The sequence below is a fragment of the Tursiops truncatus genome, chromosome 6, assembly GCF_011762595.2.
Source record: "Tursiops truncatus isolate mTurTru1 chromosome 6, mTurTru1.mat.Y, whole genome shotgun sequence".
Classification (NCBI taxonomy): domain Eukaryota; kingdom Metazoa; phylum Chordata; class Mammalia; order Artiodactyla; family Delphinidae; genus Tursiops; species Tursiops truncatus.
In genome coordinates, this window is record NC_047039.1 from 46,077,012 (window position 1) to 46,104,967 (window position 27,956).

At 38.2% G+C, this 27,956-nt stretch overlaps 1 protein-coding gene across 5 annotated transcripts in view; it reads right to left on the bottom strand.

Moving 5' to 3' along the window:
• FOCAD (focadhesin) overlaps positions 1-27,956 on the bottom strand; it is a 313,712-nt gene that overhangs the window by 82,395 nt on the left and 203,361 nt on the right. For all 5 annotated transcript variants that reach the window (XM_019934890.3, XM_019934889.3, XM_019934891.3 and 2 more), the window contains exons 19-22: positions 27,635-27,767; positions 24,243-24,428; positions 18,567-18,688; positions 4,631-4,723 (exon numbers count right to left, since the gene is read on the bottom strand). In XM_019934890.3, the coding sequence (XP_019790449.1) occupies positions 4,631-4,723; positions 18,567-18,688; positions 24,243-24,428; positions 27,635-27,767 (534 nt within the window). The remainder of the gene's footprint in view (positions 1-4,630; positions 4,724-18,566; positions 18,689-24,242; positions 24,429-27,634; positions 27,768-27,956) is intronic.

Below are 27,956 nucleotides of genomic sequence, written 5' to 3' on the forward strand. Positions count from 1 at the left end.
GTTTTATCCATCTAAGGAGTCCCTGTATTTTGCACAACCTCCAGCACACAGTGCCCTGGGGTTCACCAGTTCAGGCACTCTGAGATCTGATGGGCATTCTGTTCACATCCTTCATAGTTTCTATTTACTTCAATCATGTTCATCCCCATCTCCGTGTTTTCAATGATAGAATCCTGACCCTTTCATTCTCCCTCTGTCTCTTGGAGCAAGGTATCAGAGGTGATCAAACTGGCAAGATACTGATATTAATATTTAATATTGATAGCAGCCTCCCAAGAGGGTAGGCAAAATAGAAAATCATGTTTAGTGCCTTCTCTGTTTGTTATGCTTCTTAAATCATACCTCTTTCCTCCTAAAACATTTACTTTCCATAATGCTTTCCAAAAAAAAGACAAATAAGAAATTAAAAGGTTAAAAATCTGTTCAGAAATAAGCAAAACACAAAAAGGCCAGTATATGTGCAGCCTCTTGAGAAGGCCTACTTTTCTGATCTCTCCTGTAGCCATAAACCAGTACAACTATTCTATAGTGACTAAGTAAATTTCTCATTTTCTCTTTCTCAGAGTCTCGGTTCTTCTCAATCTCCTCTTCTGAAAGGTCTCTAATTCCTTCTACCCAGCCCCTGTTAGGCTATTTATTCAGATCTACTTTGCATCCAATTCTTCACCTACTGACAACAGAGATCCAATGGCATTTAACTCAGTTACCTCTGCTTCTGGTTAACAGCTGTGGTTAAGGAGGGGGGTAGGGTGGGGACACTCACTGGGAGAGAAAAGGCTGAAATGATCACTTGAAATGAGATTTTTTTTTTAATAAAGTTATTTATTTATTTATCTTTGGCTGTGTTGGGTCTTCGTTGCTGCACACGGGCTTTCTCTAGTTGTGGCGTGCAGGGGCTACTCTTTGTTGCAGTGCGTGGGCTTCCCATTGCAGTGGCTTCTCTTGCTGCAGAGCAAGGGCTCTAGGCGTGCAGGCTTCAGTAATTGCGTGCACAGGCTCTAGAGAGCAGGCTCAGTAGTTGTGGCACACGGGCTTAGTTGCTCCGCAGCATGTGGGATCTTCCCGGGCCAGGGCTCAAACCATGTCCCCTGCATTGGCGGGTGGAGTCTTAACCACTGTGCCACCAGGGAAGTCCTGAACTGAGTTTTTTGGATTGCCTGTAGATTCCAATTATTAATTTATCTATTCCTCTTCCTTTGTAAAAAAAATCTTCAGCCTAGGTAACCACAAGCTTGCTGGTTACAGTGAGCAAATTTTACCTAACTCTAAACCTTCACATTAAAGACAAACAAACAAACAACCTTTACAAATGGTCAAAGACTAATCTACTAGGGATCACAATTCCTGACCGGTTTTGATTTCAGATTATTGTGCAGCCAGCTGACCAACTCAGGAAACAAGTATCTGCAGTCAACCTGTTTTAACCCCTCTGTCCTGTCTGAGGTCATATTCAGAGTCCCTAAGGGCCCTTTAACCAAAGGCTGGAGACCTTAACCTCCTCAGCATCCCACAAGGGCAGCAAGGTAAAGCCGACCTGTAGAGGGCACTTTACCAAAATGGACGGGGAACTGTCTATCAACTCGTATCTGCATTTTTCAACGTAATGAGAAGAAATCCAAATACCTCCCCATGTCAACCACTTTGATATGCTTATAATTCAAAATCCGACGTTCTTGTGGAAAAATTAGATAAGGCTGGAAGCTGGCGCCTAAGCAAAAGCCACTAGAAGCGTTCAAATTGCAAACATTCACATTATAGTCAACCTCTGGGAAATAATGTAGAATGCACCTTTTAGCGTATCTCCTAGGCTTATTGAATAAAACATGGCTCCTCTAAATGATTCTCTAGTCTAATGCTACGAAATATGTCTAACACCAGATGGAAGTAACTATACCTCCTGTACTGAACGAAGAGCTATCCTCCAGGATGGAAATTCTTGATATAGGTGAGGAGTTTGGCAGTTCCTCTAATTCTTCTAAGATCCCACAAATTCTGTTTAAGTGTGTGGGCTCGTTTAAAAAGACTTGCTGAACAGTTAAAATGCATCAGCATACTTTCAAGTAATAGTGATAGCCTAAAAAGCACTGTTTTTAGTACTTTTCAAATAATACTGAAAATTTTATTATAGTCCCTACTTTGAGTTTCACCTCTTAATCCCCAATTCTCAATGGAACTAGACTTGATAGAAACCCAAAGGAAAGAGATTTTAAGTGATAAATAAATAAAGGTACACACTATCACCTACAACAGTAGAAAAGCAGAATAATTGACCTGTGTTACTAAAAATACTCAGCTGGCTTTTCATAAATTGATCTGTCCTCTAAAATATTAAACCAATTTGCATTATTTATAACAACTAATGACGGTGTTAGGGAAAATGCATGATGCAGTGGCCAAGGCTGAGGGTCTGGAATCAGACAAATCCAGGTTAAGTTCCAGTTCTCTCATTTACTGACTGTTAGATTTTGTGCAGTTTGCTTTGCTTTCCTAGCTAACCCTGCTTCCCCATCTATAATCCCATTCTACGTGAGGCTACCAACAACCACTTCAAAGAGCTTCTGTAAAGATGAATTGAAATACTATACATTAAATGTTGGACAGACACTAGTTATTTAATAAATGGTAGCTCTTGTTATAAAAAAGAAACCACCGAGGGTTTTTTTTTTAATCAGTTGCTTGTCATCTGCATGTTATACCATAATCCTACTCAATTTCACCTTCTTTATGCTAAGAGCTAAATAAAATTCTCAGTACATGCTGCAGGAGGAGTTGTTCTTGCCGGCTCCAGGTGCCTATACTGGAGTACATCCTCTACTAAAGCATCAAAGATTTGTACTGGCATTGCTAGTGGACACGTTAGTCTCCTGCACTGGACTGGGAGCTCACTGAGAGGAAGGAGTGCTTTATTCCTCTTTCTATCCCACACACCCGGCACAGGACCTGGCCAGTAAAGTACGTTCCATAAATGTTTGGTGAAGGAAGACACTGCAAAATTACAAAGGGAAAAATGAGTGTGCGAAAAAGTGCATACTCTGATGAGCAATCTCACTCTTCTTGAATAAAAACTATAATTGGTTAAGGGTGTGTAGGGGTAATTCATTCATTCACTTATGCATCCACTCAAAACAAAGTGGCCAGATGCTGCTGAGGATAAAAAAGTGTGTAGGCCAAGCAAAAGGGTACAATGGTTCCAAGGGAATGTCTTTAAAATGCAGATTCCAGTTTAGTTTGGGGAACCATCTAAAACACTGTTGTTCAGAGTAGGGTTGATAGACTGAATTAAAATCACCTGGCAGCTTGGTAAACATGGAGATTCCTGATCTCCTATTCAGTTCCAGTGAACCAGAATCTCTGAAGATGCATACAACATATTCATTCTAGAATTAGTACTTTATAAATTCTAGAATGAATATGTTGTAGCAAGGTTTTAATTTGAGAACATCAATGCTGAGATGCTTAGTCATTCCTCTGGCCCCACCTCTATCCTTTAGGACAGCTGTTACCTTTAACCATAACACCTCATTTCCTAAGCCTTCATGAAAATCTTATTTTGGGCCATAAATTACTTAAGTAATTTAGATTTTTTCTATCATCCTTAACAGAGAATTTTAAGCTAGGAAAAAGGATTGAGTTAGTAGTTTTTTCCTTATGCAATTAAATGTTCATATATTCCCAAACTGATTAAAAATTATTCCTAACTTTAAAAACTCACAAGCTACAACTTATAATATTACTGGAATAAAAGAAGTCAAATTGAGCGTAATTCATTTATTTAGTGAGCATTAACTATGTTTTAGACACCATGTCAGGTTCTAGAGACGCAACAGAGAGGAAAACACAGCTTCTGGCTTTAAGGAACAGAGTCAACTGGAGGGAGGCCCCAGACATATAACTAGGGTGATAAGGGCTTTGAAAAGGGAAGCATGGGTTCTAAGGAGGCACACAGAGAGGGAAGGCACACAGATAAAACCATGTCAAAAAAACAAGTAGAAATTTGCCATTCCAACATGTGCCCCTTTCACGACTATGACAACTATAAATACAAAGTGAAACTTATTCCTGGAATTGAGAAAAAGGGAAAAGCTGCAAAACCAGCCTTGAATAGGCAGAGAGGGAACGGCAGTGCCTGCAACAGAAGGAACAGTGTAGGTAAAAGCCAAGAGGTAGGGAAGACATGCTGAGTTTGGGAAAACAAAGAAATTGAGCAAGCCCGAAAATTCAGGGGAAGAGTTAAGAGACAAAGCTGGAGATGTAAAAGCAAGTCCAGCTCGAGAGGGCGCAGGTACAGGATGAAATGATGAGCCCAGTTTGGGACACGCTCAAATTGAGGTGCTGTGGGACAGCCACTGCGGATATCTGGGACAATGAGAGGCGTTCACAGAGCAGCAGGACATCGGAGAGGAGCGCTCAAGAGGCAGCTCTGGATGGAACACACATCTGGCGGGGGGGCGGGCATCACATTTAAAATTTAAGTGCAGTTATATATGCATGCCTCACATTCTTTTATGAGCAAAAATAACCGTTGCCTTTTTGATAGTGCTATTTTCCTAAGTGCTCTTACACTAACTACGTATTTGTAGTAAACCTTAAGAGACACGCCCTAGAGCAAGCCACCCCATGGTTTCATTACCTGTAAAATGGCATGATAAGCACGAGTCATATATGCGAGCCAGGCCTGTGGGAGAAAAATTGCACGGTGCCACTCGGAAAGCTGGATGTGAACCTGTGGGAAAAATGTACCATGACATAAGTTAGGCTGCACAGTATTAAAACAGAATAAAATGAAAACTGTATCATCAATTCTCTCTTTCCCTTCATTTTCTACGGTCTGGATTCTAAAACAAACCAAAACAGTCTAGGATCAGAACCACAAATAAGATCTTTCAGATATTTTCAAAGGAGAGGAGCTTAGAGTCCTGTAAAGACAAAATACAGTAAGCCTGGAATTTTCTAAATTAAAGCAAATAAAATCCTACAATAATAACAAGTTAAGATGTATGTGTAATACAACTATGCCCTCGAAAATCAGGGGGAAACTCTGTAAAGCCTCTTGCCAATGTCAGGAAACTAGGTATTGTCTAACAAATCCCCCTAGTAATTTTAAATAAAAATAAATACCGCTCACATCTTGGACTTCCAATATGACAATTTCTGAAGTAATAAACTTAAATTGCTAACAGAAATATCATGTTGTGTAGAAACCAGGATGTTAAGAGCATGCAAATGAGTCCCGCACACAGCAATTGAGCACACCACTAGATAAATGCCCTTTAATCAGTGTGGGTAAACAAGAGAAAAATGATATATGCCAACACTGAAATCCTGTTTCTGAAGACAGGCCCAGACAAAACATCTGGTTTTCATAGTCATTTCTGTTTCTACCTATTAGTATACTGCTATCTTGCGACAAATCTTCCCAGGTCTGCTTCTGTTAAAGAAAGATCACTCAAGAAAAAATAGTCACAGTGCATCACATTTCATGTTTCCTGTAACTCATCTCATCTAAACTCAAACAACGGAAACTTTAGTCTGTGTCTTACAGACAAAAAACAACAACAAACACACAAAAAGGACAAATTTCTACATAATTACCCCAGAATCATGATAACTACAGTGTTTAAAGAGATTTTACTGTATTATAGGAATTAATTTTCTCAAGTGCTTTGTGATGGGGAAGAGAACAGCCTCTCTGAATACAGTTGGTTCCCATGGCTTCTGGTATTTTCTTTAATCCCAATCTAAGTGTGGGCCTACTATACGCAAGGGACTCTGGAAGGATGTGAGGATTATAAATCGATCAGTAACTGCACAGAGTTCAGAAATGCGCAGGGAGAGTCAGAAACGTACACAAATAGATTATAAGGCAAAATTATGAAGCATCTATGGGAACAAAGAGATCAGTCTGTCTGCAATCTAGCACTCCTCATCCCACTGCTTCTTTTTAAAAAATTAGATACTCAAACTGTATGAAAAAGATACTCAGATCACGAAATGAACCTAAAAAAAAATTATAAAGTCAGATTTCTTGCTTTTCTGATCAAGTACTCAGTCTATTGAGTAGGGTAGGGGAAGCCTTGTCAACATGTTAACAAAACTCCTTGAAGGAAGGGGCCTACCAATTCCTGCTTCTTCCCTTGTTATCCAGGAAGCTCTGGCGGCATTAATTAGTCCTTGACCTTGCTCTTTGTTTCCAAAATGTGGGGACTTCCCTTTAGCTTTTTCCTACCCTTTTCAAAAAATACATTAATTATCTTTAAGTTCCATTTTGAGACCTGGATTTCACAGAAAGGATACAAACACCACAACTGAAACTTTTATCTCTTACTTCAGAACCTCAAAATATTTTAAAATTTTGCTGCTACATAATCCATGGACATCATTGCACAACTGAGAATATCCACAGTCTCAGCAAACTGGCAAAAAGAGCACTGGATGTTCTTGGAAAGACAGCGATCTCAACTGGCTTCTTAAACTTGAGTTAAAAAAAGAAAGTAATATGAAAAAATGTAAAGGAACATGAGCAAATCAAATGCTGAGCTTCTAAGAACAAAGACTGTCATGCCAGGAAACCTAGTTACAAGGAGGCTATAAACCAAAGGTTAAAGCTAACCCTCTTGCTGCTGTTCAGACCACATCTGAAGGTGGGTGCAGGGAAGCAGTCATGCTTGAGCCTAGACACCTGCCTGAACTCCCCAGGTTTTATGAGATTACACCTAGTCTTAGTGTTCTGTGGAGTTAGCTGTGACTAAATCTCTTTAAAAATGCACTTTCTCGCTCTTTCCCTTACAGAAGAGAGACTTAGAGAAACAGCTTAAACATAGTCATGCCCTTACTCTCCAGTTGTGTTACAGGCAGAAAAGACTTCCTTGACCATGTTTCACAAAAACACATTTTAGGATGTGTTCAGTCACCCCATAGAGGTTAATGTTGCTAGGCTGAAAAATATAATTTGCATTACTGAAGTATGAAAATCATGTATAATTTGCTATACTGGTGCGATGGCTTTGAAGGAAGCCCAAGGAACAAACTAATTCCAATCATGAAGTTTCAACCCTGTTATTCAACAGATGATAAAGCAGGGTTCTCAACCACTGTGCAGCGAGTTTTAATTAACACATGCAATACAGTTTTTCTAAGGCTAACTATGTATACCCTTGCAGTGAATAACAGGTGTCTAATGGACTGCTAAGGTGAGCAGCTTCTATGACTTAGGAAAGAGTAAGAGTTTCTATGTCTAAGAGGTAGTACTAAGTATAACGAAACATTACTGCACATGCCTAAAAAAGAGACTACGTTAGGGAAATACGCAAGTAGGGTAAAGGGGGAAAAGAAGGATAATAAGGCAAGAGTGGGGACAGGAGCAGGTCACAGGACTAAATAGGGCGGTCAGGGTATCTCGTTGAGAAGATGAAGCCTGAGTGAAAACTTGAAGGAAATGAAGAACTGGTGGGAACGTAAAATGGTTCAGCTGCTGTGGAAAACAGTTTGGTGGTTCCTCAAAAAGTTAAACATAGAATGACCAAATGACCTAGCAATTCCACTCCTAGGTATATACCAAACAGAACTGAAATGACATATTTAAACAAATACTGTACGTGAATGCTCAAGCAGCACTTTCACAGTAGTCGCCAGGCAGAAATAACCCAAATGTTCATGAATGAATAAATGGATAAACAAAATATGATAAATCCACAATGGAATATTATTTGCCCATAAAAAGGAATGAAGTACTAACGCATGCTACAATGTGGATGCACCTTGAAAACATTATGTGAAAGTCAAAGAAGCCAGATACGAAAGGTCACATGTTAAATGATTCCATTTATATTAAATGTCCAGAACAGGTAAATCCATAGAGAGAGAAAGCAAATTAGTGGTTTCCAGGGGTGGGGAGGAGGCAGGGAGAGGAAGAAGTGGGAGGGAATGTTTAATGCATACATGGTCTCATCTAAGGGTGATGAAAATGTTTCAGAACTAGACAGAGGGGAAGGTTGCACACTGTGAATGTACTAAATACCACTGGATTGTAGATTGTACACTTTAAGCTTTAAAATGGTTAGTTTGATGTTATGTGAATTTTACCTCAATTAAAAAAAACCCCACAAGGTAAGGCAAAGATCCCTAAAGTGAGCACATGGCTGACCTGTTTTAGGAACAGAAGGGAGGCCAGGGTAACTAGCACAGATAGAGTAAGCAAAGAGGAGAGTGTAAAAAGAGAAGGCTGGAGAATTAACAGGAGAAAGCAGGGCCTCCTAGGTCACTTCTCAGGACTTGCCTTTACTCTTGCTAAAGGGGGAGCCATTATAAGGTTTTGAGAAAAATGACACAATCTAATCTACATCGTAAAAGGATCATGCTGACTGCTCTGTTGAGAACAGACTGTAGCGGGCAAAGGTCAAAGCAGAGAAATCTACTCAGAGGCTCCTGCAAAAATCCAGGTAAGAGACAATGGTGGCTCGAGTGGTAGCAGTAACACTGTAGAATAAAAGTTTTCGAGTATTTAGCTGTGTAATTTTTCCAGCCCACCCCAAATATTAAGTAAAATGCCAATATATAAAACAGAGAAGCAAAATTTGTGTAAATGAAGTAAGGGTGAAGGCTGAGGGCTTGGCGTTCAGCCCTCTTGATCATCTGAGTCTACTTTGTGGTGGTCTCTAGCACTTTTTAAAACACAGTTTTAACTAGAGGGACATAAAAGAGATCAGTGGTTGTCAGGAGATGGGGGAGCGGGGGAGGAGCTGACTACAAAGGAGCATGGGGGGATTTTCGGGTGATAGAACTGTTCTCATCGTGACTGTGGTACTGATTAGACAAATGTCTCAGAATTCATAGAACTATATACTAAAAGGGGAGAAACCTACTGTATGCATATAACTCAATAAAATTTAAAATACATAGTTTGAAAATGGCTACTTTTAGAACATACACTTCTCAAACATTCACCTCCCACCATCTAATACCCTCTGTATACTTCTTTGTCATCATCATTCAAAATCCACTCTTTCTCTTATCTTTCCTTTTCCTATCAATATTACCCCATCAATATTACAATCACCAGGTTTGAAATTTCTGATTTATCCTGGACTTCTCCCTTGCCCCCAACTCAACTGTCATCTCTACCTCTAAAATGTTTACTATGTTTGTCCCTACTTCCTCACTGGGTGAGTCCTAATTCCTGCCTTGATTACTGAGGCCACCTAACTGATCTCTTAACAGCCTAAAATCTTTCCTCCTTCTAATACATCCTGAATGGTGTTGCTACTATTACATTAACTCAGAACTTCTTTTCAAAAACCTTTGATGGTTCATTAAAGAATAAAGTCCAAATTCTTCTGTGCTGTGTCCAAAGTATCTTAGAATCAAATTAAGAAATACTTTATTGTAGGAGCCTCCCTAGCAGGTTCGATCCCTGGTCAGAGAACTAAGATCCCACATGCCACTCATAGCGGCAAAAAAAAGAAAAAAAAAAAGAAAGAATTTGTTGTTATGTGAGAACTCTGCTGCCCTGCTGGTTAAGATCCTCATCCAATTTCCCCACTTGATTTTCTGCTCCTCTCTTTCATTTAACCTGTATTCTGGTTGATTTGGGTTATAAACCAATTCCCAAGCCTGTCCTATATTCTACAAGACCTTTGCATTCACTGACTGCTTCTGCTGCTTTTAATGCCCAGTCTTCCTCTCACCTCTACTTTCTGAAATAATTTCTCCCATCCCTATGCTTGGAAATATACTATATGCCTCTCCCGTTATACTCAACAGATTCCATCTTAGACTATTCTTTCATGGACCTTAATCTCATACAATCCCAAGGGCAGAGATCATATCCTATTCATCCCGGAATCCCTCCCATGAAACCCACAACAGTATCTCGCACTTAAGTGTTCACTTAAATACCTGCTGAGTTTAACCAATTAAACGTACAGTGTTAGCTTTAAGGCAAAATCTTGTCATGTGAAAGCCACACTGTCATAAACAAGTAATCACAGCAAGTTATGATGTGTAAAATCACAATGTTAGAAAACGTTTTTTAGTAGGCATGGCTAAACACAAACACAAGTTGTTGAGAATACAGTTATTTGAAATTTTACAGAACATGTCCAAAATGTTCTGGCTGGGAAATGTTTCATTCCAGATTAAAAACACAGTGACTGACAAGGCGAAATTTTAAAGCGGGTATTATAAACTTTGTATTTTGAAATTTCCTAACGAAACTTTTTAATTTGTATCATACAAGTTCTAATGACATATACGTGAAATACTGGGTCAACAGAAATATCCTGCTTAGAAACACAATTCATAAATGTAGCGGGAATGTCAAAAGACAGAATGAAAAAGGAGATGTTGTTTCCTCACTGATGCATGTTTTTCTTGAAGGAACTACATGGCTACCTAATTAGATAATTTATGTTCAGAATATATTGCCCAGAAATTTGGTAATGTTTTCTACCTCTTGAGTGATCTTAACAAATACAATTATTCATTTATAAGAAAATACCCATTTTAACAGCACTTCAATAAATAATTTAAATCAAGTAAGACAAGCTTTGGTGAGGCTGTTTGACTGTAAAACTAGAATGGGATAAGGTAGAGCAGCACATAAAAATCAACAGGTAAAGTGTTTGTTATTGATTTTAAAACCGCAATCTCACAAAGTAAGTCATATTCATGTTAACCAGATGTATATATTATTATCAAAAGAATAAATGTATTTAACTTCAGTTGCTACGCGGACACACCAATACTGAGCCACTACATTTGGTCTGTGACATACACACACTTCTCCCACATTCCCAGAAGAAAAACCATTTGTACTTAGTGTTAGAGACCCCCAAAGCCACTCAATGTCCCACTGTTTATAAATAAGAAATCATAGGCTTCAGTTGTCTGTCAATAGTAATCTTGTTTGCACAGTATAAATTTTCTATTATTCCTGTCCCCTGACAAATAGTGACTGGGAGACAAGAAGGGAGGGCTTATAGAGGACACATTTTTAAAGTAAAATGACACTCATCACTTTGTAGGTGCTTTCTGGACATTTAAAACTCTCTCTCTCCTTCCACCCTCCCTCCGTCCCCCCCTCATTCTCTCTCCAGCTTAGTCTATCTCTCTCTTCCCCTCTCCCCCCACTCCCCCTTCCCATGAGGATAACATTAGCTTGAAAGCTGACAATTCAATCACATCGCAAGCAACCATTTACTCTGTTATTTAATAGGAAGGGGGAAAACGCTGTTACCATAACAACTCACATCACATGGTAATTATGGAGTTTCTAAAATACAGCAAACAATACTTTTCACAGTGTTTTCTAAGGGGAATGTGTAATAAGCACAGATACCACTTCTCACAATTATTATTCAAAATTCTCATCTAATTGTTTCATATTGCATGAATGCTAACATACTCCATGTTTTTCATAAGAAATATGTTTTTAAATAAAGAAGGAACTGAAAGAAAAGGGCAAATGATGGGTTATATCACATGTACTTCTGGGTATCTAGGGAAAAAATGTAAAGAAGGCAGAAGAAAAAAATTAATTTATAAGGCAAAACAAAACAAATGATGATCAATTTCAAAAGAAAGAAAGAAGAAAAAAGATTTCATTCAGAGTAGTGCTGCCAATAAGCCTGATAAAGGCTTCTCTGACATAAAAATGAAAAAGAGCTCATTACCTAATGCTGAGGCATAAATATGGTTGGGTAGCAGCAGGATCAGGAAAATTTGCATGTGCCCAAAGATGGAGGAAATAATGAAGCAAGGCTGCCATTCTCATCCAGGGACAAATAAGTATCATCCAATTTAGGTGAGAGTATCATGTCAGAGTTAGAAGTGCCAAAGGATGACAAGACAGTCAGCAACTTTCAGGGAAAGAAACTGTCATTCACCTTCAGCTTCCTCATCAACAGGAGCCAAGTTAGTCTCAGGATGAGAAGTAGTTATAAATCAGGGCAGAAGGGCTTCCCTGGTGGCGCAGTGGTTGAGAGTCCGCCTGCCGATGCAGGGGACACGGGTTCGTGCCCCCGTCCGGGAAGATCCCACATGCCACGGAGCGGCTGGGCCCGTGAGCCATGGCCGCTGAGCCTGCGCGTCCAGAGCCTGTGCTCCGCAACGGGAGAGGCCACAACAGTGAGAGGCCCGCGTACCGCAAAAAAAAAAAAAAAAATCAGGGCAGAAGAGGACAGTCACTTGAGCTTGGAGAAGCCCTAGTAGAGCTGAAATGACCCCTGGTTGTCCCCTGTTCAAAGGAGCAAAGAGAGAACGGGCACTTCAGTTTTAGAGAAATCTAAACAGGACAGTGATTATACAGAACTGCTCCTGGTAGGTCAGGTCAAACCCAAATCAGACTTAGATCTGTGATCCTTCCGAAAGTATAACGTGGGAGAGTTTCACTTTAAGAAAAGTCAATGAAAAACAAAAACAGTTTTTAGGAAGAAGGGGATATAATGCTTTCCAAAAGAATTCATCACAGATTAAATAGCTAGTTCTCCATGACACTGAAAATACTTGATTTAACTAACACAGTTATTGAGAAATATTGACAATTACATAAAGCAAAATACACTTCAAAATATGAAGAGCAGAGCACTGGGACATTCAAAACCAAGTTCTTTTATCCATCCATTCACGCACTCACCCATCTATAGTTGTATGCATTAGGGCCATAGAATATCCTATAGGTATATGTAACCTTTGGCAGAGAGGGGAGGCTAAACCATATAAATGAATAACAACACCAACAGTATATAATAGCTTGTTCAAATGACAATAACGTCACTTCTTAGTAAGACCTCAACAATTATTAGATTGACCATCAATTGAATAGCAACATTTCTGGAAAAAGGAAACGATCCCACTAAATGCACGTATAAAGTATAGGACACATCCAAGTTTCAATAGGATTAAAATCACTTACAAAGTGTCTACTCTGTGCCAGGAATACTAAGCACTGGAACAACACATGACCAAAACAAACTCCCTGATTTTATAAAATTTACACTTTAAAATAGGAGAGAGACACGCTAATTGTCATGTATGCTGTGCCACCCAAATCCCCACTTCAGGATTAGTAGGGATAGATGGATAGATAAATACCTTCACGTATTAAATAAACTGAATTCATAGTTACAAACATTCCTAAAGAAAACTCCAAGCCCAGAATTTTCACTAGAAAATTCTACTGCCCATTTTAGGAAAAATTATTTATTAGGATAGCATTATCCTGATAACACATCAGGCAAAGGTATTACAAGGAAACTATAGAACCATACCCTTCCTAGGTGCAAAGATGCAAAAATCCTTAACAAAATATTATTAGCAAATCAAATTCAGCAATAAATAAATAGAATACTTCATTATAATCAAGGGAGTTTATCCTAGGAATGCAGATTTGGTTCACATTAGAAAATCAATCAAAATAATTCATCATATGGGGCTTCCCTGGTGACTCAGTGGTTGAGAGTCTGCCTGCCGATGCAGGGGACACGGGTTCATGCCCCAGTCCAGGAAGATCCCACATGCCGCGGCAGGCTGGGCCCGTGAGCCATGGCCACTGAACCTGCGTGTCTGGAGCCTGTGCTCCGCAATGGGAGGGGCCACAACAGTGAGAGGCCTGCATACCACAAAAATAATAGTAATAAAATAATTCATCATATCAACAAACCAAAAAGGTATACAATCATTTCAATAAATGTAGGGAAAAAATATTTGACAAAATTAAACATCTATTTGTAATAAACACCCTTAGCAATTTAGGAATAAAAGGAAACTTCATCAACCTAACACAGGATATCTACAAAATCTCTACACTAAAATAAACTAAATATAACATCATATTTAATATTAAGACACTGAATGCTTCCCCCCAAGACTGTTAACAAGATGAGAATTTCTGCTCTCACCACTGCTATTCAACCACACCAAAGGGTCCTACACAGTGCAATCAGGCAAGAAAAAGAAATCAAAGGCATACAGATCCAAGAGAAAAACAGTATGACAATCTATATTCATAGGCAACATTACAATAAAAAACAAAAAGAATCTACAAAAAAGCTACAAGAAAATATAAGTGGGTTTAGTAAGGCCATAAAAAAGTATCAATAACATGTTTATATTCTAGCAATGAGCAGTTGGAAATTAAGACAAACCAAAAAACAGTCTAATCCTACTAGCATAAAAATACTTAGGGATATGCAATACTTATTAAATTTAACAAAATATGTGCAAGATTTGTAGTAAGAAAACAATAAAACATGATCTAAGATAACAGAGAAATATACCTTGTGTATAGGTTGAAAACTTAATATTATTAAGATGTCAATTCTCTCCCAAATTGATCTACAAATTCAATTTGCATTTCTACCAAAACTACAGCAGGCTTTTTTTGTAGCTTCTCAAAGCTGATTTAAAATTTATGTGGAGGGCTTCCCTGGTGGCACAGTGGTTAAGAATCTGCCTGCCAATGCAGGGGACACGTGTTCGAGCCCTGGTCTGGGAAGATCCCACATGCCATGGAACAACTAACCCCATGCACCACAACTACTGAGCCTGTGCTCCACAACTACTGAAGCCCATGTGCCTAGAGCCCATGCTCTGTAACAAGAGAAGCCACTGCCATGAGAAGCCCACACACCACAACGAAGAGTAGCCCCCGATCGCCGCAACTAAGGAAAGCCCGTGCGCAGCAATGAAGACCCAACACAGCCATAAATAAATAAATAAATAAATAAAATTTATGTGGAAAAGCAAAGGGCTTAAGACAGCCAAATTTAAACCAAAATTGGAAGATTCATATTACTTGATTTCAAGACTTATTATAAAGCAACAGTAGTGAAACTGTGTGGTTTTGATGAAAGTCTACACACTTAGAACAATGAAACAAAATTAAGTACAGAAATAGACCCATACATATATGGGCAAATGATTTTTTTTTTTTTTTTTTTTTGTGGTACGCGGGCCTCTCACTATTGTGGCCTCTCCCATTGCGGAGCACAGGCTCCGGACGCACAGGCTCAGCGGCCATGGCTCACGGGCCTAGCCGCTCTGCGGCATGTGGGATCTTCCTGGACCTGGGCACGAACCCGTGTCCCCTGCATCGGCAGGCAGACTCTCAACCACTGTGCCACCAGGGAAGCCCGACAAATGATTTTTTGACAAAGGTGCCTAGGTGAAGAAAGGATGGTATACTCAACAAGTATAACTCATACCTTATGAAAAATTAACTCAAATAATCATAGGCTAAAATGTAAATCTTAAACCATAAAGCTTCTTCTACAAGAAAACTCAGGCGATCCATCAAGTGATTAATGGATAAACTATATATGATATATTCATACAATGGAATATTATTCAGCTATAAAAAGGAATGAACTACTGATACATACTATAGTACATATAAATCTTGAAAACATTATACTAAGTTAAAAAACCCACACCAAAAAACCCACATATTGCATGATCCCATTTATATAAAATGTCTAAAACTGGCAAAACTACACAGAAAGAAAGTGGATTCGTGGTTGCTGAAGGCTGGGATGTGAGGAAAATGGAGAGTGACTGCTAATGGGTACAGAGTTTCTTTTCATTATGATGAAAATATTCTAAAATTGACTGTGGTGATGGCTATGCAACTCTGTGCATATACTAAAACCACTGACTTGCACACATTAAATGAGTGAATTTTACGGTACATAAATTATACCTCATTTTTTTTTAATTAAAAAAAAAGAGAACACGGGGGAAAAAAAAGCAGAAAAACTTTGAGACTTGGGGTAGGACAAAAAGCAAGAACCATAAAAAAACTTGAGAAATTCTTCAAAACTAAAGATCTTCTCTTCAAAAGACAAATGAAATGTTACAGAGTAGGTAAAAACATGTGCAAAACACATTTCTAATTTAAAAAACATCCAGAATATATAAAGAACTCTCATTTGAAAACAAAAAAACTGGATTAAAAATGGGCAAAAGAACAGAACACTCTATGGAAGAAAAAATATGAATGGTGAATAAATACATGAAAAGATGTTCAACATCAGCAGTCATTAAAAAAAAACACGAATTAAAAACCACAAAAGGGAAACCACTAACCACTATGAGAACTGCAAAATTTAAAAAGCTGACCATATTGAGCACTGGCAAGGAAGGCAGAGCAACCAGAACTCCCTTATATTGCCGGTGGGCACTCAAAATGGGACAGTCACTAGAAAAACAGTCAGGTAGTTTCTTATATTCACTCACCAAAAGACCTAGCAATCCCATTCTTAGGTAGTTATTTACTCAAAAGAAATGAAAACAGATGTCCACACATACACCTGTATGATAATGTTTATAGCCGCTTTAGTCATAATCTGGAAAAAGTAGAAACAACCCAAAGGTCCATCTATGGGTAAATTAATACACAGATTGAAATAATGACGACAGGCTTTTTAAAAACAAAAAGACTCAGAACAGAGCAGTGATGGGAACCAAAGCAAAGTCTGAAGAAACTTCAGCTGGAAAAATACCAAAGGAACTGCTACAAAAGAAACACTAGAAGAAAGGAGGAGAGTTAGGAAATACTAGAGTCATCCTGGAAAAAACCAAAGGTATTTTAAAATTGTTCTCTGATTGCCCTGGGATGGTACAAGGTAGTTCAAGAACTGGGTAATCATACTTCCTGGGTTCAATTTCCAGGCTCCTCTACTTACCTGTGTCATGCACATTAACAGTACCAACCTCATAGTGTGAATATAGAGATTAAATGAATTAATATATGCATGGCAAATTTTGAAGCATCTGAGCTGGTTATTAGCTATTATTATTGCAATTGTTATACCTATTAACTAGCTCTTAAAACTCTTATTATTTGTTGTCAGATAGTCTGAGAAACTGCATGGCTCATTCTCTATCTCTTTTTTTAAAAAATGGATTATAGTAAGCAGAAAATGAATCCAAACAAAATCCTACCATAGATCTGGCAGAATTCTGTCTAATGTGTCTTCCAATTGACTCCTAAAATTATGATCTTTTCTCATCTCTTGAAATTTTCTAGGCATTCTAAAATACAAGCAACAAGTATCATAACCCAAATATTTTCTCTGTTCACATCTAAGGTACACCTCATAAGTTCTGATTCCATTTTCTGAATTTATTAGGTGTCTTCTGCTACCTCCACATTAACACTTTTTTTGTTTCTTTTCTGATGGTAGTTTTAAAGTTAGGCTTCCATTAATACTTAACAATTTGGTTACCCACGTTAAGTCCACAGCTTTAAAACCCAAAAGGGTACCAAATCTCTCTCTTCTCCATACCAACAAATAATATGCTAGGGAGAACAAATCTAGAAATTACCTATGCTTTTTCCTCTTTTATGAAATTAAACCTCTCTTCCCAGAGAAACACTGCTCTCCCCAGATCTTTCTTCCCTCCTTAGTTAAATAAAGACACTGTGTTAGACAAAAAAGGTTCTGAACCAAGTATTTACATAATTTCAATTCTAACTAAATATATAAAACTAATATGGGTGGCTAGGATAGAGGTGGGTCTATAAAATCTGGCTATGCTGGGACTTCCCTGGCAGTCCAGTGGTTAAGACTCTGCACTTCCACTGTAGCGAGCACGGCTTCAATCCCTGGTCAGGGAACTAAGATCCCTCATGCCATGCATGTGCACGGCCAAAAAACAAATAAACAAAAAACCTGGCTATGCTAATTGGTGGCAATTGGTATGACACAGAATATAATCAAATCAAATTAGTGATGCCAAGATTTATAAATTATGTCTCAAAATAAGATTTAATACAAACATACTGTAGCAGCACTATTTTTACCTCATAGCCTTTAAAATTTTTACAATTTATATATTTTCATTTATAATTTGTATATACCTTATGTTTAAATTATGTAAAATAAACCTCTTTGCTGTGATATTTTGTTTTGTTATTCATTCATACATTTTAATTTATATATAACTGAATGAGTAACTGTCATAAAATTTTAAAAAACAACAAAAAAACAAATTTCCCAAGTGCTTTACAACTTCCCTCTTCCCTCTCGTATTGCTACCATCTGCAACGATCAGATTTCAAGCAAAAAATAACATAACTTTATTTTAAAAGGGTAGTCTAAAAGAAAAATTAAATAAACACTAAAACCATAGGTTGTTTGTTTTTTTTTCCCCTAAACTCTATTATTTACTGTTAATTCCCAAAATATAAACACTGGTGCTGTACATACTTTCAAAGGATCACAATTAAGAAAGAGGCAAAATTACTTCTTTAAATAATAAATTGGTATTTATTCTGAAATACGGAAGTTAAATACTGATGAAATAAACCAAATTCCAAGATACTACTCCTTAATAGGCTGAACAGTGGGGAAGCATGCCAGTTTCTTTGAGAAATACCTCAAAATATTTTAGTATTCAGTTGGCTCAACTATTCTGGTTGTCTTTAAAAGCCACTTAAATTAATTATGATAAAGAGAAAAATAATTCCCAAACACACACTAAATCTCATGGGCATAAAGTGAAGGAGGGAAACCCCAAAACATATATAAGCAAGAAGAACCTGTTACAGAGCATGGGAAGGCACCTACCTCATGCACTAGAGCGAGTGAAGTCTGCTTGAAACTTCTCCCTCTATTGGCCATCAGTCTATTCAATGGTTTGCCATCTTTACTCTGATACATTGAAATATCATAACAAAATAGCATACCACCTTAAAAAAAAAAAAACATTGCTTATGGCAAAACTCATTCATTAGGGCCTCAGTAATCCATATTCAATCAATCTGTATAGAGAGATTTAGAAATTAAAAGAATATGCTAAACAAATTATGATTTTTAACTGTGAATAAAAAATAGAGCTATAAGAAGTTACCATATTGAAACGATCACTTACTGACAAGCCTTATTCATTTGTAAATAAATGAGAAAATTTCAAATCATGTCTTATTTTAAATTTTGTGAACTGTTACTTCTAGAAATTCTATTAAGCTTTTCTTTAAAAACAAATTTCAATGAAAGAGAAATGCTTGTGCATGTCAGTCTTTGTGAACTCCTGAATAATATGGGTTCCTTTAGTTTCTACCCATAAGTGGACTAGTTTTCCTTCATACCTGCACTCACATACATTCACTCTCCCTTTTTTCCTCCCTTTTCTAACATACTTTGGGGGGATTTTTGCAACTATGTTCATGGAAGAGACTGGCCTTTACTATTCTCTTCTTCTATTTGGTGTCAAGATTATGCTGATCTCAATCAAGAGTGTTCTCTTCTTTTTTTTTTTCCTCAGTTGAAGTTTATAAAGACCACTGTTATTTCTCCCTTAAGTTTTTTGAGGACTTCACCAAGGAAGCCATCTGCACCTAGGTTTTCTTTGTGGGAAGGTTGCTACAGATTCAATTTCTTTAATACATATCAAACTATTCATATAGTCTATTTCTCCTTCTGTCAGTTTTGCAAAGTTTTATATTTTGACAAATTTCTACATCTCATCTAAACTGTGAAATTCATTGGCTAAAAGTTCTTCAAAATATTCTTTAATGTTTTGAATGCTGTAGGGCCTGAAGTGATGTCTCCTTTGTTGTTCCTGATACAGGTGATCTATATTTCTCTATTTTTTTGTCCAGCCTTACAACAGCTTTATCAATTTTCTTAAACTTTTTTTTAAAACTAGCAGCGTTTTTTATTTATTTATTAATTTTTAATTTTTATTTATTTTTGGCTGCGTTGGGGTCTTTGTTGCTGTGCGTGGGCTTTCTCTTGTTGTGGTGAGTGGGGGCTACTCTTCGTCGTGGTGCACGGGCTTCTCATTTCAGTGGCTTCTCTTATTGTGGAGCAAGGACTCTAGGAGCAAAGCCTTCAGTACTTGCAGCACGCGGGCTCAGTAGTTGTGGCACGTGGGCTCTAGGGCCCGTGGGCTTCAGTACTTGTGGCACACAGGCTCAGCAGTCATGGCTCGCAGGCTCTAGAGCGCAGGCTCAGTAGTTGTGGTGCACGGGCTTAGTTGCTCCGTGGCGTGTGGGGTCTTCCCAGACCAGGGATGGAACCTGTGTCCCCTGCACTGACAGGCAGATTCTTAACCACTTCACCACCAGAGAAGTCCTCATTAAACTTTTCAAAGAATCACCTTTGGCTTTGCTTATTTTCTTTATTTCCTGTGTTTCCTATTGCACTGATTTTTAATCCTACCTTTATTATTCCTTCCTTTATCATTTCTTTAAGTTTAATTTGCTGTTCTTCTCCAAGTTTCTTGAAATAGAAGCTTTTTAAAGTATAATTGTTTTCCTTTCTTCTTTTTTCAGTATATGCATTAAGGGTACAAATTTCCTACTAACACTGTTGTTGTTGTTTTTTTTTTTACAGGTAAAGCAGATAATTTTTAATGAAATGGAAATTATAAGACTTCAAAAGATTTTTTTTTCCCCACTACCACCACCCCCGACTCTCGCTTTCCCTCCTTGGTGTCCATATGTTTGTTCTCTACTTCTGTCTCTATTTCTGCCTTGCAAACTGGTTCATCTGTGCCATTTTTCTAGATTCCACATATATGCGTTAATATACGATATTTGTTTTTCTCTTTCTTACTTCACTCTGTATGACAGTCTCTAGGTCCATCCATGTCTATACAAATGACCCAATTTCGTTCCTTTTTATGGCTGAGTAATATTCCATTGTATATACGTACCACATCTTCTTTATCCATTCGTCTGTCGATGGACATTTAGGTTGCTTCCATGACCTGGCTATTGTAAACAGTGCTGCAATGAACATTGGGGTGTATGTATCTTTTTGAATTATGGTTTTCTCTGGGTGTATGCCCAGTAGTGGGATTGCTAGGTCATACGGTAATTCTATTTTTAAGGGGGTTTTTTTGGTGTTTTTTTTTTTTTTTTTTTTTTTTGCAGTACGCGGGGCTCTCACTGTTGTGGCCTCTCCCATTGCGGAGCACAGGCTCTGGACGCGCAGGCTCAGCGGCCATGGCTCACGGGCCTAGTTGCTCCGCAGCATGTGGGATCTTCCTGGACCGGGGCACGAACCCGTGTCCCCTGCATCGGCAAGCAGACTCTCAACCACTGCACCACCAGGGAAGCCCCCTCCAGTTCCATTTTTTCCCCTCAAGATTGCTTTGGCTTTTCAGGGTCTTTTGTGTCTCCATACAAATTTTAAGATTTTTTTGTTCTAGTTCTGTAAAAAAATGCCATTAGTAATTTGATGGGGATTGCGTTGAATCTGTAGATTGCTTTGGGTAGTAGAGTCATTTTCACAATATTGATTCTTCCAATCCAAGAACATGGTATATTTCTCCATTTGTTTGTGTCATCTTTGATTTCTTTCATCTGTGTCTTATAGTTTTCTGAGTACAGGTTTTTTACCTCCTTCAGTAGGTTTATTCCTACATATTTTATTCTTTTTGTTGTAATGGTGAATGGGATTGTTTCCTTAATTTCTCTTTCTAATCTTTCACTGTTAGTGTGTAGGAATGCTAGAGATTTCTGTTCATTAATTTTGTATCCTGCAACTTTACTGAATTCACTGATTAGTTCTAGTAGTTTTCTGGTGGCATCCTTAGGATTATCTATGTACAGTACATGTCATCTGCAAACAGTGACAGTTTTACTACTTCTTTTCCAATTTGTATTCCTGTTATTTCTTTTTCTTCTCTGATTGCCGTGGCTAGGACTTCCAAAACTATGTTGAACAATAGTGACAAGAGTGGACATCCTTGTTGTGTTCCTAATCTTAGAGGAAATGTTTTCAGTTTTTCACCATTGAGAATGATGTTTGCTGTGGGTTTGCTGTATATGTCCTTTATTATGTTCAGGTAGGTTCCCTCTATGCCCACTTTCTGGAGAGCTTTTATCACCTATTAACACGATTTTAGCTGCATCCCACAAGTTGTAATTTGGCATATTTTCATTATCATTCAGTTCAAAATATTTTCTGATTTCCATTTTGATTTTTTTCTTTGATCCATGGATGATTTATAAGTGTACTGTTCAATTTCCAGGCGAGTGGAGAAATTCCAGTTACCTTTTTGTTATTTAGTTTAGCTTAATCCCATTGTTATCAGAGGACAGACTCAATGACTTCAATATTTTGAAATTTGTTGAAATGTATGGTCTGCTATATGACCATTTTGATAAGTTTCCAATGTACAGTTAAAGAGCATACAAATTCTATCACTATAAGATACAATGTTCCACATGTCACTTTAAAGTAAAGTTTGTTCATAGTATTATTCATATATTTTGTGAACCTGATTTTTTTGTCTGCTTGTTCATCATACCATTGAAAAAGCTGTTTAAGAGTTTTCCGCTATTGTGGATTTGTCTATTTAGTTAGTTCTGCTAATTTTTTTTGGGGGGGGGTGCGGTTCATGGGCCTCTCACTGTCGTGGCCTCTCCCATTGTGGAGCACAGGCTCTGGACGCGCAGGCTCAGTGGGATCTTCCCGGACCGGGGCACAAACCCGTGTCCCCTGCATCAGCAGGCGGACTCTCAACCACTGCGCCACCAGGGAAGCCCAGTTCTGCTAATTTTTGTCATATAGTTTGAAACTCTGTTATTTTGGCACATTGATTAGAATTGTGGTACTTTTCTAATGGACTGACTTCTTTATCTCCATGAAATATTCCCTTCATTTCCAGCTTCTTCCTTTTTCATATGTCTAGCACTTTTTCACAGGACAGTATATGAAAGAACCACAGAAAGTCTAAATGATATTATTATTTTTTTAATCAGAGGATTTTCTCCTCTGTTAGGCAGACAGAGTGAAGAACAGATCATCCCAGGTGAATGAGGGATTTAACTGAGTTAGGCTTGACTATAGGTTTGGTAAATCTCAGTCTACCTCTGTTTCAACCCTGTTCCTAAGGCATGCCTCCTCAAGATTTTCAACTGACAGTCTAATCGGTCTTTGACTCTTCAATACAGAAAGATTATGGGAGATTCAGAGATTTGTATCTGTCCTCGGAAGTTTTCAGCTTAGCTTTTAACTTCCCACAAAGCTGCAAAATTTGACAAATATCTTAAGGGAGAAACAGGCTGTGTGTTTGCAGGGTCTCAAGTCCCCAGTCTTGTCACTCAGGTTACCACATAAATGTCATGATCTCTGTTGGCTTCTCTGCCTCCTGCACCAGCCTCTTGTTAAGGTCAAGCCTGAATTTCAGCCTCTATCTGAGGCCAACATTAGTAAGTGCATCCAGGTGAAAAGAGCTGTAGATCTCAGTATCAGTTCACTACTTGTGTGCTTTGTTTTCAGGCCCATTCTCCTAGCCAGTTTTTGTTTCCTAAGCAACACAAGACTGGAGATTTCACTGCCTCTCAGAAGCATCAGCCTAGTTCTTTAACTTTCAGTGCAAACTCAAAAGTCACCAAATTGCTTATGAGGAAGATCACCAGTTTGTCACCTGTATTAGAATCTTCAGAGAAACATAACCAACAGGATATATATAGGTACAGATATGTAGATAAGCAAGAGGAGATTTATTATGGGAATTGACTCCCAAGATTTTTGAGGCTGAGAAGTCCCATGATCTGCTGTCTGCAAACTAGAGAACCAGGAAAGCCTCTGGTGCAATTCAGTCTGAGTCAGAAAACCCAAGAACCAGGAGCACCAGTGTCCAAAGGCAGGAGAAGATGGATCTCCCAGCTCAAGCAAAGAGAGCAAATTCACCCTTCCTCTACCTTTTTGTTCTATTCAGGTCTTCAATGGATTGGATGTTGCCCACCCACACTGCTCAGGGTGATCTTCTTTACTCAGTCTACTGATCCAAACGCTAACCTCTTCTGGAAACACACTCAGAAATAATACTTACCAGTTATCTGAGCATCACTTAGCCCAATGAAGATGACACATAAAATTAATCATCACGTCAGCCTAGTCCCATGAAACCACTAAAAGCTTTACTGGTTTCTCTATCCTCCAACAGGCCTCTTCCTGGGCCAATACACAATCCCAGCCCACAACCAGAATCAGTGAATATCTCCCATGGGGTAAGGGCTGGGGCGTGGGACAGGTCCATAGGGAACAATCTAAAATGTTCTCTCCATTCCATAACTTCAGTCTATTCTTTGTTTTATCTATGTCTTTGTTTCTACAGTTCTCTGATGGCTTTAAAATGTGATTCATTTTTGTAATTTATCCAGCTGTGTCTAGACGTTAGCAGCAGCAGCAATGCCTTTCCATGCCCTATTACACCCTACTTGGAAGAGAAACTTAAATCATCACATTAAAATCCTGTACCGTGATACTATGTATTGTGCTTACCCGCAAGGCCAGGTTTCAAACCCGGCTGCTTGTTTGTTTCATACATTTTCAACATAAAATTGGGGATTCCTGCTACAGTCTTTCCTTGATCTAAGCGGGCACCTCCTTTTAATGCAGAGTGATACACCCCACGGGGCATATTCACCATTTCTTGCTTCACAAGTGATGTAAAAAATTCCTCCAAAGCTGAAAGAAATAAAAGGAGACCAAAAGTAGAGTGAATATAGTATGCTAGAAGAGAAACATTCATTCTTAACTCATACACACACACACCAACAACAACAACTTAGCTATATTTCATGTCAAATTTCACAAAGTAAAAACAATTCTTGATTCCCAGCCCTTTTGTAGTCTTCCCCAAACTAGAATATGGCACCCAGTGACTCAAGCTTAAAAACTTAGTCATTCTTAACTCCTCTCTTTCTCACACTCCTTATATGCAGCAAGTCGTTTCAGATCTACCTTTAAAAATATATCTCAAATCCATCAGTTTCTCTCCATTTTCACTGCTACTTGCCCAGTCATTATCTTCTCTCTTCCTCATCTGGATAAATTTAAAAACTAGTTCTTGGTTTCTTCTCCTCATGACCACTCCTCTAAACCATCCTCTACCCAGAAAGAAGCTAGAGTTTTATGACATTTCCTTCCCTAACATCTTTCAATGCTTTTTCACTGTACATAGAATAACGTCAAGACGTCTGACAATGATCAAGGCCTTCTATGACCTAGCCCCTGACTCTCCCCGTGACCTCATCTCTACCACCCACCTTCCTTCCTAGCTGTGTTAAAGACACACTTCCACAAGGCCTTTTTTTCCACTCCTCAATAACACAAAGTTCATATCTAAGTCAAGGCCACTGCACTTGCCATTTCTTCCACCTGGAACACACTAATCCCCAATGCCCACGTGACTGGCGCCTTCCTGTCATTTAGATATTTTCAGAGAGGCCCTTTATGACTATCCACCATTCTGCGGTAATATCAGTACACGTATTTTAAAAAATTAATTCATTATTTCTTTGTTTGTGTTCCTTCTAATTAAGCCCAAGCTCTTTATTGCTTGACATCTTCACTTATTATAAGGTAATGCAGTAATGTGGGATCAGAAGACAATAGGGTATCCAAACAAAATACCTGGTTAGCACTATAGGTTTATATTCAAGTGTTATTTTCCTAAGGACCACTAGAGGTTGCCCAATGCAGAAACAAAAACAACAAAAATTAAAGCTAAACAAATCATATGGAAAACAAAAAAGGAAACCACCACAGGTGCCTCTTATTATAGGAACAAAAAGCAAGAGTCTGTCTACCTAAACTAGAATTTCATTCTGAATAGGTCTAAAAGTCTCCTTTAAATGACCACGATTAAATTAAAGGCAGAAGTACTCACTGGAACCTGTATTATGTACCCAGTTCTGTCATTCCTATATAGAACTTTCCTAGGTGCAACAAAGCTTCTCCATTCAAAGCCCAGAGAACACCTGTGTAGTATGTTTTCTATTTACCCCTCCAGATCCACACTCTCAACCCTACTCTGTGCCCCGGAAGAATAACCTTTCACAACTGCATCATCAGACTCCCTTGTCCTCTGGCTTTTAGTTGGCTTCATCCAATGGGAGACACCGGCAGGAGATCACAGGGTGCAAACAGAGGTGAGAGCATGTAATCCCCAGACACCCTCCTGCAGGACTGCCCCAGGTGGTCTGCATCCCTCTTTTGAAGGGCCTTGCTCCCCTTAGGAGCTTCTTATGACACAGAAGCTCTCTCTTATTCTCCTAACTGCTCCCTTCCCTTACCTCTTCAGGCTGAGGGACATTAACCATTCTTAGATGACTCACCATTGCTTGTGAATTTCCTTTAACCTTGACAACACACCTTTAAGCAGTCCCTTTATTAAACTCTCAATTACTCTCTCTGAATTTCCTGCGAAGACCCTGATCAACACATCATCTAAATGAAAAGTGTGAGTAATATCCAACTGCAGGTCATACATTTCAATTCCTGTATGTACATGCACATGTACGACTGCTTCAAGCTTGGGAGGAGTATAGACTTTTCAGAATGGACCTAAGAATCATGCACTTGTGAGGAAAGAATTTCATGCTTTCTCAGAAGACACTCTATTCTGGTAAAAGCTGATACACGTCAAGAGATAAGTACACATCTACACGAAGGCTAACCCAGGAATGAAAATTTGTCTACTTGTCAAGCTCTTCAGAGAATTAAGGATTATCAAATAATTCCAGCCCTGAGAGTAGTTTAAATGAAAGTAAAATACCACGAATGCAAAACCCCAAGAGGACTTTGAACTCTAAGGTTATTCTGGGATACAGGAGGAACTTTGGATAACTGATGGCTTTTTTCTTCCTTGGGCTTACTATTAACCGCAGGGGAGGTCCTAGACTCTGAGGAGCCTTCAGGTAGGAAGTGGGGACGATCAGGAGAAAGAAAAAGGGAACAAGTCCTTAAGGCTTGTTCTGGACATCAGGAGAAAAGAAAAGGTGGACTCTGTCTAAGTTGTACCGTTCAGTTTTCTCTAATGAAAGGAGGCAGGAATTTGGGACAGGAGCTTTGTCTAGCAAGAAGTACTACTATATACTTGGCTGAATTCCTCAGGAATCTCCATGTGGGATGAAACCAGGGATAAAAACTTCTAACATTACAGGCTACTGAGATTATGACTGAGAAGATAAAGATGACATTTCTTGTGTTTATCGAACTTAATTTTGAGAAATTAAATTTTTACATCCATGAACATTCAGGGTAGATTTGGGACAGAATAAGGTAATAGATGCATGCTTGGGAAAATGTTGGCTACTACTGAATTAGAACAACTAGGTATAAAAATAGAATAATTTTTTAAAATGTCAAGGTCCTGTACACTTTATATCAAAGCTGGAAAAAAAAACTGAACGACCATAAAAGTTAATCTATTTTTTAAAAGCATTAATGTATAGCTCTCAAATACTGGTACCACCATTTCTTTAGGAAGAATATATTTCTAATGATGAAACTACCCAGGAAATTTCTGAAGATTCTAATGATCTTTTCAGTTATCTTATATAAATAAGCTAAAGAACAATTTGAATCAGTGACTTAAAGTCTCACTGAAAATTTGTCTTGTAGAATAAATTTAACTTTTGAGATGAATTTAAATTTTTCAGTGAAAATGGTTGTTTAAACTAGTTCTCCAGTTTATTTTTACTTGAGTCTAACATTTTTCAGTGTGTTTTTGAACACCATACTACCTCAAGCAGTCCCTATAAGACACACAGAAAATAAGTATTTAAGATTAAAGTAAGCTATAATATGTGTTCATCACAAAAGAGCACAATTAATCAGTTAAAATCACTAAAAAAATGCTAGCTTCCCTGACACAAAATAGGAGTCACCTGGTAAAACGGAAGGAGCAGTGAGTGACAACAGTTTGAGATAGCAAGAACCAGGAATGGAAAGATCCACGTCCTTTTCATCACCCTCCTCATCTTCATCTAGGTCATCAGGAATTTGGATTTCTGGTCTTACCTGAAATGATAGAGAAGGCGATACTAAAATATTATGTAAAATCTTTTCCTTTAAAAAATTTAGACTCATTGCTCTACAATGCCAAAAGACCATTAAAATTAATTTTAAAAATCTATTCATTTTCGGATTAACTAAATGGTAAACTCTAATCATCTTATTAGATACACCCCCAGATCCATGTAAAGAACT